General features: G+C 32.3%; 3 protein-coding genes across 5 annotated transcripts; 1 reads left to right on the top strand and 2 right to left on the bottom strand.

Moving 5' to 3' along the window:
- Positions 1–580: 580 nt before the first annotated feature.
- On the bottom strand, positions 581–5,027 carry LOC138139692 (venom protease-like). Of its 2 annotated transcripts, XM_069060097.1 has the most exons (7): positions 4,870–5,027; positions 4,148–4,489; positions 3,901–4,039; positions 1,375–1,535; positions 1,217–1,318; positions 790–1,120; positions 581–735 (listed from the first exon to the last, which is right to left on the bottom strand). In XM_069060097.1, the coding sequence occupies exons 1-6, from the start codon at positions 4,937–4,939 to the stop codon at positions 807–809; spliced, it is 1,128 nt and encodes a 375-aa protein (XP_068916198.1). In that variant the 5' UTR covers positions 4,940–5,027; the 3' UTR covers positions 581–735; positions 790–806. The 2 variants fall into 2 exon arrangements, with proteins under 2 accessions (XP_068916198.1, XP_068916197.1); XM_069060096.1 differs by having other exon boundaries at positions 581–1,120.
- A 1,760-nt stretch (positions 5,028–6,787) lies between these two features.
- Positions 6,788–8,736, top strand: LOC138139691 (mitochondrial outer membrane protein SLC25A46-like). Its single transcript, XM_069060095.1, has 5 exons — positions 6,788–7,186; positions 7,238–7,520; positions 7,572–7,628; positions 7,677–8,094; positions 8,143–8,736. Exons 1-5 carry the CDS (start codon positions 7,027–7,029, stop codon positions 8,455–8,457), a joined length of 1,233 nt encoding a protein of 410 aa, XP_068916196.1. The 5' UTR covers positions 6,788–7,026; the 3' UTR covers positions 8,458–8,736.
- Positions 8,737–8,814: 78 nt separating this feature from the next.
- rnh1 (ribonuclease H1) lies at positions 8,815–10,272 on the bottom strand. Of its 2 annotated transcripts, XM_069060099.1 has the most exons (7): positions 10,020–10,271; positions 9,893–9,968; positions 9,700–9,840; positions 9,392–9,637; positions 9,251–9,342; positions 9,022–9,197; positions 8,815–8,967 (listed from the first exon to the last, which is right to left on the bottom strand). In XM_069060099.1, exons 2-7 carry the CDS (start codon positions 9,904–9,906, stop codon positions 8,881–8,883), a joined length of 756 nt encoding a protein of 251 aa, XP_068916200.1. In that variant the 5' UTR covers positions 9,907–9,968; positions 10,020–10,271; the 3' UTR covers positions 8,815–8,880. The 2 variants fall into 2 exon arrangements, with proteins under 2 accessions (XP_068916200.1, XP_068916199.1); XM_069060098.1 differs by having other exon boundaries at positions 9,893–10,272.
- Positions 10,273–13,281: the final 3,009 nt, after the last annotated feature.

Raw genomic sequence — 13,281 nt, 5'->3', positions numbered from 1 at the left:
ATCAAATTTTGTTTGATTTTTTATTATGACCTGGCAACAAAGATAACCTCTGCTGGAATTTGCACAACAAAAATACAATTTGACTCTGCACGATACGCTCTTCGTAAATCGGTATGCACCTATCACTTTGTTGTTGTTTTTCAATTTTCTATTAAACACTGTCGTCTGTTGTGACATCACCTTTATTTTTTTATATTTGAGCGTGACAATGTATTTCTAGAAACCAAAAATAAACATTTATCCGAAAACCGGATGTACTTTCTTTTATTCAACCATCATAACTGATACGGATAATTTATTACAAATCACAATTTTACATTAATAAAATAATTTGTTGTAAACATAAGCGTAGCCTCGTTTCGGAAAGGTATAGTACGGATGTAAACAATTATATGTCATTAGGTATTACGACAAAATTATTTGTTAACAAAATGCCCTCTCATTTCAGACTTGATTTTACAATTATCTCATCTGGCCTTGAGATGGGTTATTGGGAACTACACTCACAGTGAGTCATTATTTATTATTAATTTCTTCACTCGGTATGTTTGCACAAGAAATGTTTTCTAAAATTCAAATGTCTGTACTTATAATCTTTATTTTTACTTCTATTAATGCAACTTTATGTTACATTGAAACTATATTACTTAAATCAATCGTATAAATATTACAAGTAAATAAAAGCGCTTGTTACAAATTCTTCGGGAAACAGGACAAGGCCTCGACATTGGCTTCCTTTGAATATATTTATGGTAAAAATAATACTTATCACATTTTTACTGTATTTACTTAACGACCGGTACAAGTTAGCTGATATTTCTTTGAATCCAGTCTAAGAAAGCTGTGACTCGAGTGTAAACTCCAGGATAACCGGCTTCGGCACATCGACGTCCGTAAGAAACGATTCCAACTTGATGAAACGAAATGGCATCATTGACAATCTGTCGGTGCATCAGAGGACCTCCGGAATCACCTTGGCAGGCATCTTTGCCACCAGTTACGTATCCTGCACAAAGGACCCTGTCATCGATGACAGACCGTGTACCGTAAGCGTTCTTGCAGACATCGTTTTTCACCACGGGGAGCGTAACTTGCTGCAAAGTAGGACTTGACGGACCGTCTGAAAACATTTAACATGTCTTACGTTAGGTTTTTCTTGGATTTTGTTTGTAATATGTCGGTAAGTAAAAAACTTGCACAATCAAATTTTACTTACTGAAGTATAACGATCCCCACCCCGCCACCGTTGGGTTGGCATTTACAAAATTGCTGGATCGTAGCGGTTCATCGATCGGTAAGCAAATGGGAAAAGCTGTACCTGGAATTGTTTATAAAAAAATATGAGAACTGTCAAAGGAATTTTACCAATTTTACTTTTTTTGGGGATCCTTGATAGAGTCAGAATTGCTATGTCATTTGTGAAATTAATAGGACTGTATCCCTCGTGAACCTTTGCTGCTGCTAAGGGAATGGTTTCAGGCTTAGTACCATCGTCGTCAGAATATAAATCCAAATCGCCTAAACGCGCGATATATCTAAAATGTAATTGTACACGTTTACTTTTAACAATAGACTTCTTCGTTAAACTATATACAGCATGAGTCAACTAAAACAGGTCAGTCGAATAAAACAGAAACTAAAGAATAATTTGATTTTTTTTAAATGTGTGGTACACTCTCATTGTATGCACATTTTTTTAGGATTCTATGATAACCCTGTTAGGAGATATTAATTAAAACAAGACGACAAGAAAAACATTTTTGTACAAATTTGTACCTTTTTATATCCATTTGAAGAAGGATTTTTTTTTTTAATAATGTTAGTGCATTTGTTTTGGTGAAAATTAAACAGATTGCTCAAAATAATCCCTTATTCTCAAGAATGATTCTAGCCATGTTGTCGTTTGCATTCAAAACAGAATCAAGTAGTGATTCTGCTGGCTTTTGTTTTGAATAAATGAGCAACATTGCTAAAATAATTCTTGAGAATAAGGGATTATTTTGAGCAAATCTTTTAATTTTTACCAAAACAAATGCACTAACTTTATTAAAAGAAAATCTTCTTTTAACTGAATATAAAGAACTATAAATTTGCACAAAAAAATGTTTCTCGTCGTTTTGTTTTAATTAATATCTCCTAACAGGGTTATCATATAATCCTAAAAAAATGTGCATACAATGAGAGTGTACCACACATTAAATTTACCACAAAAAAATTTTCAAATTATTCTTTGGTTTCTGTTTTATACGACTGATCTGTTTTAGCTGACTCAGGCTGTATGTATACTAAAAAAACATTTTTACTGCCTCGGCAGATTAATATACAGGGTGTAACAGAAAAAAGGTGCACTTATTTTCACTGGTAATAGTACTCATCAATTACCTACAACAACTTTTCTGAATAAAGTTTCTTAGAATTTGCAAAATTGAATTGCCATTTGTCCCCCCTTTATTTTGACGTGCCGTTCATGTTGAATGCAATTTTATAAATTCGAAAAGTTTTTTAAACAGGAAGCGTAAAAACTGAATGTTTTTATTCCCTTCGTATTGCATTTGATGAATAAAATGGTTTCACTTTCGTTTGTGTTTTTTTTTATTATTGCTGTTTTCCTTGAATGTCATGAGAAATTATTACAATTGCGCCTCATGAATAAAAAGATTTCACTTTTGTTTTTTGTTACCTCCTTGTTTTGTTTCTTTATTAAATGTAGTTAGATTAAATTGTTCCATGGGCGGATAAGCAAATGTTTAGTAAATTTTAACTAATTTTTAAAACCCTTTAGAATTTGTTTTCGAAAAAAAATTATTTAGAAAAGTTGTAGTAGATGAGTACTATTATCAGTTAAAATAAATGCACTTTTTTTTGTTACACTCTGTATATTCGAAAGTCAGAAAATAGAATATTTCAAATTTATTTTTAGTTAGGTTTTAATTCTTCAATACATATTTATTGCAACACTAATATGTGTGTAGTTAAATAAATTTTAACTTGCTCAAAACTAGAATCCGTATGCAGTACATATTGTATAATACGTATGCATTATTTAATTTAATTAATATTAAACACAAACAGTTACGTGACAAATTTAAATGACATTCATCATTCCAAGTGGTAGTTGCAATAAATTATTAACTGCTTCTAATGTAATTTTAATTATGACACTTGTGAAAAATAGCGTCCTGTTGTTTTTTTTTCGAGAAATATCAGATAAATACGTTGGATTGTTCATTTTTAAAATAATTTTCATTTCGTAGGTTCTTAAAATGAACATGTAATAATCTTTATACATTTTAATAAGATACTTGTTAATAACATACTTGTATCTATCTATTGTTCTTTTTTACAAAAAAAATCTTGTTAATATTACACGTAACTAAATATAATAGAATAACCAGTTTTACCTGGACGTTTATTATTTGCATTTTAATGGATAGAATAAATGTTAGGTATTATCTTCAAAGAGCAACAATTTTATGTAAATTCGTGGTAAATTTTAAACAAAAGTTACACACAAATATTATCTCAATATTACATAATCATACAAGATATTTATGGTTAAGTTGAAAATGATCTATTGCTAATTAGGAATACACAGTAGTCAACTTAAATTTCCTTTATAATAATCGGATTTAGATTGCAAACAAAACTATTTGCTAATATGTAGTTGATATTCATCCTGCGTTTGTATTTTAGATTTCAAGGAAAAAATGTCCAAGAAGACAAATTTGTAATTCATTCGGTTTAATTATAAGTAAAAACACGAATTCAATAACATCCTTCTTATAAAGATTTAAAATAACGTGATGTATTTTCCAAATAAAATTTATTCAACCAAAATGTATTGCATATCTAAATATGTATTTTTGAATATTTAATTTTTTAACTTAAATCGATACTTACAAATCTGCTCTATTGTAAACACAATGACCGGCTGTTAAAATATGTCTATCGGTAATTAAACTTCCGCCGCACAGCCATTTTGGAAGATTCGGATTTTTTGAATTTTTGTACCCCAGAGCGACTATCCACGGAAACTCACCTTAAAAAACATAACCATGACCTCTCGCAAGAATTATATTTTTCTGGATTTGATTTGGTGAATAAAGAAAAACTATTGTATATAATACATCCGTTTGTCATAAAATACCTGGTTTTGCTTTGACCCCGTTGACAACTCGAGTAGTCGATGTATTACCAAATCCACATTGGGGTATTCTCGGCAATGTAGTAATTATATTAGTTTTTGGTATTGTAATCTGGGGACCTTGTGTCGTGGTGATCAAAACTGGTGTGTTTGGTATTTTTGATTGTGGACAACAAACCATCGGTGTGCTTTGTATGAATCCGCACGTTGATGATCGAAGAAAAGTGCGCACACGAGGGTTATCGCTTTTGGTTTCCAACAAATTCAATAATTCCGTGCAGTTGTATATGTTTATGCAAATTCCGTATATCTCGTCTGGCGTTTCGCATGGTACCCCTTCTGCAACTAAAGTACATCTTCTGTGAAGATTTTTACGTGCACTAGTTACACAAAGAAATTAATCATCTATATCTATATGTATAATTCCCAAAAAAACAAAAGAAAGGTATTTTCATGTGAAAATAAGTTGAAACTGTAGACACTGCCGGTTTCATAAATGGTTGATATTAGAAATAGGTAGGCAAATTTTTTAATTTACATGTTTGTAATTTAGAGATGCTGTAACCCCTAAAAAGTTTAATATTGTAAACTGTAAAATTTTACCGAAAGATAAATACATAGATAGGTAATTAATTTACTTTTGTATTTGTATAATTTCAAAATATGTATGTAGTCAAAAAAATTAACGTACTTATATATTTTTTTTAAAACACATTTTTACATACCCTGTCCAGTTGTCTGGTGTAAAACGTTGAAAGATAAAAACACAAATACGCACACAGACAAGTAAGTCATCTTAAAAAAGAACTACACACACGGATTCATTAACACATGAGAGATTAGCGTAATACTGGACAGGAGTTGCTGTGAAGTGGTTATTTCAACATAATCAGCGATGACGTTTTAGATATCACGGTCAGTACAAGAAGGACGTATCGCTCTTTTTAGTACATTTTCCAGAAAATAATTTCATTTCTAAGAAAGTGATGTATCTGTTAAAATTCCATTTCAAGTAAATTACTACTTACACGAACTAATAACTTAATTAGTAAACATATCAAATACAGATTTCAGTTAAATAAAGAAAAATATATGCAAAAAACTATGCTTGTTGTTTTTTAAATAAAGTTTAGGTTTATCATTTCGAGATTCGTGTGTTTGCATATAGGGTAAATTACCAGGAGAGAATTATACCTACCTATTGTAATAAAATTTCACACCATGTAAAACTGTCAGCAACTAACAATACATTGACAAAAAACTACAAAACCCTCAAATTTTTATGCGTTATAATATAATTAATTTAAGTCAATATAGTGCGATCAATTTGGTTTGAACCTATTTGCAATCAGGCGTCTCGGAAAAACCTCCAATTATGTTGTATTAGTATTTCTAGTATTTCTGGAGAAGAAATTTTACCAGATTTAGCGCATTCTCAAGTCTTTAACAACTGATGATGTTGATAACAATATCAACATCAAGGAATGGAGGCCTAGACAAGAATTAAATAAATGCCTCTATGGGGAGAACAATATCAACATCATTAGTAGATACTTTGATTTTAGACGGTTGTGCAATTGTTTTTGTTAAACCATTACATCATTTGTTTAATTTAATAATTAAGAAGAGCTCTGTTCATCCGTTTAATTTGAAAAGAGCTTCTACCATTTACCTACCTACCTGCTTCGTTAAAAAAAATGTGACGTTACTCCTCTTCTTTTACTAGTTATTGTTATTACATAGGTAAGTAGTTGCAAATGAAATTTGCGCTACCATTTTTGTGAAAGATTACTATGCGCAATATTAATCATTATCTTTAGTTTATTAATTTATTAATTTTTATTGTAGGTGTACTTCTTTATTTAGTTTGGTTTTCGTTTTACGAATGAGGCAAAGTTCCTCTCCGTATTTTCCACTCGATGATGAAGATTAAATAATAAACACGTCTCAAATAAAGAATAGATATGTTTTTATTTGTTTTTTATGCCTTTTACTTATACGAAAGTAACATGTTTTTATTATGTAATTTATTTAATAAATAATAAGTAATATGTATTTGTTTAATGCACTTACATGAGTAGGTACTAGGTAGGTAGTTAAATGACATACCTAGGTACGTACCTATAGGTAGATACCTATCAACCTATCTATATAATTACTTATTGTATAATTTATATTTCAAAAACTTGCTAACGCTGAAAACATATTTACTATAGGGGATTTATCTTTCAACTTATAAGAAGACTTAGGGCCAGTTTATAGAAAGAGAATTAAATATTTAATTCGAATTAAATTTTAATGCGCGATTAACCTGTGAATCCCAAACTTCGATTGGTTCAATCTGATCACGTGTTCAGTTAATCTTGCATTTGATTACGATTAACTTAATTTCGCTTCTGTAAACTGGCCCTTAAGTTTAGAAACGATATTAAAATGATTATTATATTCTACAGTCCTATCATTATGTTAGTTAATTTATAAGTTTTGTTCAAATTATGAATAAATTAATTAATGTTATATGTAATTCGAATCCCCCGATGTATTATTACTACATACTAAAAAGCAACTTTAGTAGCGTGCAGTTCAAAACTGTATAAATTAATGATAGAATGATAGAAATATGCAAATATGACAGGAACAGAGCTGTCACCGCTGTCACCTGTCATGTGCCTGTCATTGTCAATGTCGTCAATGTATAGTACGTCTGTTGCCGCTATAGGTTTTGAAAAAAGTTTTATTGAATAAAAAAGAGTGCAATTTCAACTCATAATGGCGTTAAACATCATTAATACACTCCTTTGATGATTATTTGAAGTCTTAATCGTGAACAAATGCTAATTTGATAATAAGATGTGTTAGTTATAAAAAGTGAGGTTACAGACATGGCAGGCCAAAATAATCTCGATTTGGACTTAGATTTAGATTCGGATGATGAATTGAATCATTTGAAAACATCCAAACGATCACTGTCTCACGAAGAGTTTCTGCGTAATCGAGAAATAATGACAAACTTTCCAAACCGATATTATCCAACACAAGAAGGTAAGGTTTTATCAAATCTCGTTGTCACAGGAGTGTGGAGTTAATTTGTAGATGTAATCTTAAAACGCCGGATCGGTTCAGGAGTAGCTTTTGTCAGCCTAGTCGCTGAAAATTTATTAAGCCACCCATTTCAAGTTTTGCGCCGACAATGTCAAGTGCATCATACGTCGCAAAGATACCACTTGTTACCGTTCACTTTGATTCCAACGGTGTACCGGTTACACCAGCACCAAGGCCTCACAACACTGTGGAAAGGACTGGGGTCTGTGTTGCTTGTGAGAGGTATTTCTCTGGGAGTGGAAGATTTAATTTCCAAAATAACACCATGGCCAAAGTAAAACACATTATTAAAATCATTGAAGCTTTCTCAGTTGTTAATTTTCAGGGAAATACGATGGCACAGCAGTTTAAAGCAGTTTTTCCAACACACACTTTTAAAATGGTTTGTATGGGTTACTGTACAGGTTTTTTCTTTTACTTAATTTTTTAGTGTAAGTTTGGCAATTGTTACCCCATTTTATTCAGCATCTTTTGTGGAGACCGTGCAAAGTGAAATTGCAAGTGAAAAACCAGGAATACTGGATGTATTCAAGGAAGGTTTCATGCGCCTGTTAAATTGGAATGGAGGCGCTAAAGGCAGAATGTTGCCCATCTGGGTTTTAATAGTACCCACAATAACCTTAGGATTATCTAAATATTTATTTTCAATGATGATAAAAGGAGCATCGGTTAGACTTTTACATTCAAGATTTAAAAACAAACATGAAGCAAATGGGGCTTTACCTAAGGATATGTCACACTCTGTTGTTCTACAAGATCTTGACATTACAGCCTCATTGATTGCCAATGTTGCAAGCGACGTAGCTTTCTTTCCTTGTGAAACGATCATCCACCGTCTATATCTTCAGGTACTAAGAAAGGAAGGGCTGGAATAAAGGGTAAAGGTTTTTTTTTAGGGTACCAGGACAATAGTAGATAATTTGGACAGTGGTCGTTCAGTGTTACCAATTCTAACAAATTTTGCTGGAGCAATGGATTGTTATGAGAGCTGTTTAGCATCTGAAGGAACAATAGGACTTTATAAGGGTTTTGGTGCTCTCATAATGCAATACACGGTTCACATTGCCCTCATACAATTTTCAAGATTCTTGCTAACGGAAGTTGGAAGTTTAATTCATAAGCCAAAAAAACAACCGCCCTTACCCACAGATATCTCCCCAGCCGCTTTATCTAATTTATCAGCTTCACACAGGTCTTATTTACTTCCATAACTAGTCAAATTTATCATTTAAAATGTTTATTTGATGTAGTCATTAGTTGGGAATGATGTGTTCTTGGAGGTGACAAATAATGTAATTGACGTTTAATATTAATTAACAATTGTTACAAATAAATTTTAAATTTCGATAAAATTGTGAGATTGATTTGTGATCTTAAAAGAACACGTGTAGTTTTTTGTTTTTAAATTATATTGCAAAAATCACGTTAAAATTGTTATTACTTTTGTGATGTACATTTAAGTTGACAATAAAATATCAGAATCACTTGTACTTGAGAGTATGTATGCTTATTTGCATTTATGTAGTGTCATAACATAACGTAATTCCTCAAAAAATATAAAGTCAATGTACATTTTGTAAAAACCTTTAATTCACAATTTAAAAAAAAAACGAGATTTAGATTTGTATTTTTCTTCATGTTTTATACAATCTGGCACCCTCTCTAGCTAATTTATCAGCTTCTTCATTTCCTGTGATGCCAGCGTGACCAGCTACATGTTGCTAAAATGTCACAATTATTTAATTACATCAAGTTCAAACTGCTGAGCTGCAAACCCATTTTAGGTCCATTCCTTGGCGTAGCTGGTCCAGTTCTTGAAAATCTTTCTTATTTTTAACATCCTGGTTACCTCTACTCAGTTTCCAATTGTTTTTCTTCCAAGAATATATCCATTTAGTCATTGCATTAATAGTAAACTGGGAGTCAGTGATGATGTTTAACTTTTCAATACCTAAAACAAGTATGTAGTTGAATACTCAGGAAATGAAATTGTTCAAAAAGTACCATTTTCTTTAGCTATTTTCAAGGCACAAATACAAGCCTGTATTTCTGCAGTATTGTTTGTAGCTTTGCCCACAACAGGTTTTGAAACATTACTAAAATAAACATGGGTAAATCCATACTTTTAGCAAAATTTATACATACAGAGGGTGATTATTACCAAACCATACACCAATGCCAGCTTTGGCCCCAGGTTTTCCATTATTTTCACAAGCTCCATCTGTATAAACAACAACATAACCACTGTTTTCTGAAAAATCATATTTTGATTTTTTCTGGGAAGGGCTAGCATCTGCTTCTTCTGAAGAGCTGCTAGTTCTTCTTTTCATAATTTGATCAATATGATTAATTTTGTCTTCAGTTTCTGCCTGATCATTCCAACCATCTCCACTACAATTGTGGTTATTGTTATTAACACAAGTTTCTTTTCGACTTTAAAATAATATACCTACCTGGAAAACTTACTAAATTTAAGCATGCCATGCTCAGCTCGGGCTAGTTCTCTTGTGATACTTTTTATTTCACAGCTTAATAATTCAGCTTGTTTTTTTGCTTTCTGGAGACGTTTAAATAATGTTTTAATCTCTTTTATTCTGGAAGAAATCAATTTAGTTGATCGGGACAGAGTTAACCTCAAAAATTTACGTGCTAGATTCCATCGTATTTACACTGAGTATTGGAAGGTGCTTTTGTACTAATCTTGACACGATTTTTCTTGATACTGCAGTGCCACATAGATAAAGACCATAGGTCAACATATTATAACACTTACAGAGATTTGAGATTCTTTTCTTCGTCAATTGGTGACCTTCACTACATTACTACTAACACCACAAACTAACACTAACTGACACTAACAACAACAACAACAACTCAACTAACCAGAACAGCGAAATCTACTACAGAGTATTTTACAATTTGACCAATCACCAACAAGAAGTAAAAAGTTCAAGAAGATATCTTCTTCTAGGATATCTTCTACAATAACTACAATAACTTTTTAAAAAATACAAAAACACCGGGAGTAGGGATAATAGTTAGTGGAAACATCACTAAAGCGCTGGCAAGCAATAGAAAAGAAAGAGATGTAACATATTACTGTCTCAATTGCTCTCAATCGTTCAGAAGTTTTGTTGTTTTATTTTTATTGGGATGTTTTATTTCTTGTAATATTTTTTTAAACTTCATTTTGTAAAAAAATTATAACATAACATGTATTTTGATTAATCCATGATTTTAACACATGTTGCATATTTTTTACAAAAAATAAAGACATTACGAAAGTCAGCATTTGAATTTCCCGCAATACGATGCGTGTGTGCGATGTTTCCACGAACCTTAAACTCTTAAAATACAAATTGTGGTGCGGACGCCAGAGTTGCCATCTACAGTTAATGTATAAATTTATAATCTGAACTGGACCCTGGAACAACAATCATCTGGAATCTGGAAGCAAATCTTACAACAATCAGGGAGTTCCTGCACGATGTTGCAAGGCAATTCTTTGAGAATGCGGCTGAACACCCAAATCCTTTTCCCGTCGATTATGACGCGAACATGCCACTCCGGCACAAACAGCCGAAGTGTCTGCTCCTCCGACAGACGAACTAAAGTGTAATTATCATTTCCTGTCTCTCACGATGTTTTGTCCGATGTTTTTTGTTTCAGACCTCCGCAGACACGCGTAGTTTCTTCGAAACAAATTACTAATGAAACTCTTCCATGTATATAGGTATGTTTCAGATCACAAACCAGGGCCATCTCCAGTTCCAGTTCAAAGGACCAGGTAAAAGTGTAAGCAAACCGGGTTAATCTTTATAGTTTCGTAAGGTGACGAGCCTGAACAGGTAAAAATGCAACCCAAAAGACAATTCACAAAGCAATCTCGATCCCTATTAGGTACATTATCCGTCATTATCACAATGCGCATAAAACATAGACAGCTTTTAACGTCAGCCTGAATGTGAAGTTCCGACAGAAAAATACCTCTCTCAGCGAAATATGATTTAATAACAATAATAAGCAATTAAAATCACAAAAGTAATGGGTAAGTAGGATCATATCGGTTCTGTCATCGTTCGAGAACCTGTTCAAATACTAAATATGAACGAAAAATGCAATGACAGATATACCTTTCAAATTAATAGAATACCTACTTGGATTCCTGATTTAATTTTTAAATACCGAAACACAATGAATGCTTTGTAAAGTGTATTTTGGGTTGTATTTTTACCTGGTCAGGGTCGTCAACTTACGTGAATAACCCTGTATTTACTTATTCTCTCACCGTTTCCCCATTTCTTCTTCGGCTCCGACGAGGGTTTTTTTCTGCAGTTTTTTCCCCTCGTTCGTAACGCATAAGCGTCGACGCCGATCTGCCTTCTCGCGATTTGTTTTTTCAACAACCCCCACCGTAGTCTCGACCTGCTGGGTTCGCAACTGGATGCCGACCAGTAAGGGGGTACTCTCTTGAGAAGTCTGTCATATAGGTGGTCCTAGCATTTCATGCGTTGGTACCTGCCAGTCAGATTGGGGAAAGATGAGTCTAGGATTCGAACTCCGTAAAAAGTCAGACAAGTTATTATTTGGAGTAATCATCAAACCCTTGACACGCCACATAATACATACCGGGTGTAGAATTGGTTTACGAGACATAGGATTTTACATGTAAAAATAAGGAGATCCAATTATTGGCTCCTCTAATAATTTTATGGCAAAATGGTTAAAATGAAAGTTAGAGAGTTAAAAGTACTGTCTAATTCCACTCTTTGTTTTTTTCTAACATCTTGTGGTACTGAAAGAAAAGTAAGAAAGGAGTTAAGACAAACATACTAAAAAGCAGTACTAGCAATGAAATTTTACTTCTAAAATTATTTGTTGGGTGATTTCACTATTATTTAATTTTCTTTTGATCTGCCCTTCAAATGAACTCGTACAGGACTACAGGACGAATGAAAAGGTATCTTCCCATTAAATGTTCAAACTTCTCTCCAATTCTTCGAATTGTTTCTATGGCTGAAATTGGTCGGTCTGGGAAACCTGAAGCAAATGTTGCTTGGAAGTTTCTTAAAGAAGATCCTGCATAATACCATTTAAAGAAAGAAATAAAATTTCATGCCTAGTGGTACTTTTTAGTATTTTTGTGTTAACTCTTTTCTTGCCTTTTTTCAGTACCACAAGATGTTAGAATAAAACAAAGAGTGGAATTAGACAGTAATTTTAATTCTCTCTAACTTTCATTTTAACTATTTTGCCATAAAATTGTTAGGGGAGCCAATAATTGAAACACTTTATTTTTACATGTAAAATCCTATGTCTCGTAAACCAATTCTACACCCGGTATAAAAATATAAAATAACTTGTAATACTAATTCAGGATATTCACTATACTTATAATAGGTATCAGTCATTGTACTCCAAACAATTAACCCTTAAAAAATTATGAAAGATATCCTAGCAGTTTCTTAATTCATTTACGGAAAAAGATTACCAAGAACACCAAAACCCGAAAAGGAAAAACGTAGGATGTAACAATTAACATAAAAAACAATTCAATCAATCAAACGAATAAATCAAGCAACACAAATATAAATATAGACTGGAAATAATTAAATTGATCATCATTCATCACCTTTTCTATTTCCTTCTTGCCCTTGTTGAACGTAATACCGTGAGATCATTTAAATTTATAATTAAAGTACTAGGCTATGACTTTAAAATTATATTGGCAATACCGTTGACATTTTGATTTAGTTTGTCAAAGTGATGCTTCAAAATTCAATACAAAATATGAAACTGCAAAACTACAGTTGTATCGAACACCCTACTTGGAAACAACCCGTTTCATAATTTGTATTGAATTTTGAAGCGTCACTTTGACAATTCAAATCAAGGTGTCAATGGTGTTGCCAATATAATTTTAAAGTCATAGCCTGCTCTAATTATAAATTTAAATGATCTCCGGTAGAAAATTTTAACTCTACTTCCTCAAAAAAATTTTGATGTTCTGAATTTCTTTCTTCCGTCTGCAAAAC

The sequence above is a fragment of the Tenebrio molitor genome, chromosome X, assembly GCF_963966145.1.
Source record: "Tenebrio molitor chromosome X, icTenMoli1.1, whole genome shotgun sequence".
Taxonomy (NCBI): Eukaryota; Metazoa; Arthropoda; class Insecta; order Coleoptera; family Tenebrionidae; genus Tenebrio; species Tenebrio molitor.
The sequence above is the reverse complement of the archived record's forward strand: the minus strand, read 5'-3'. Positions and strand labels throughout refer to the sequence as shown.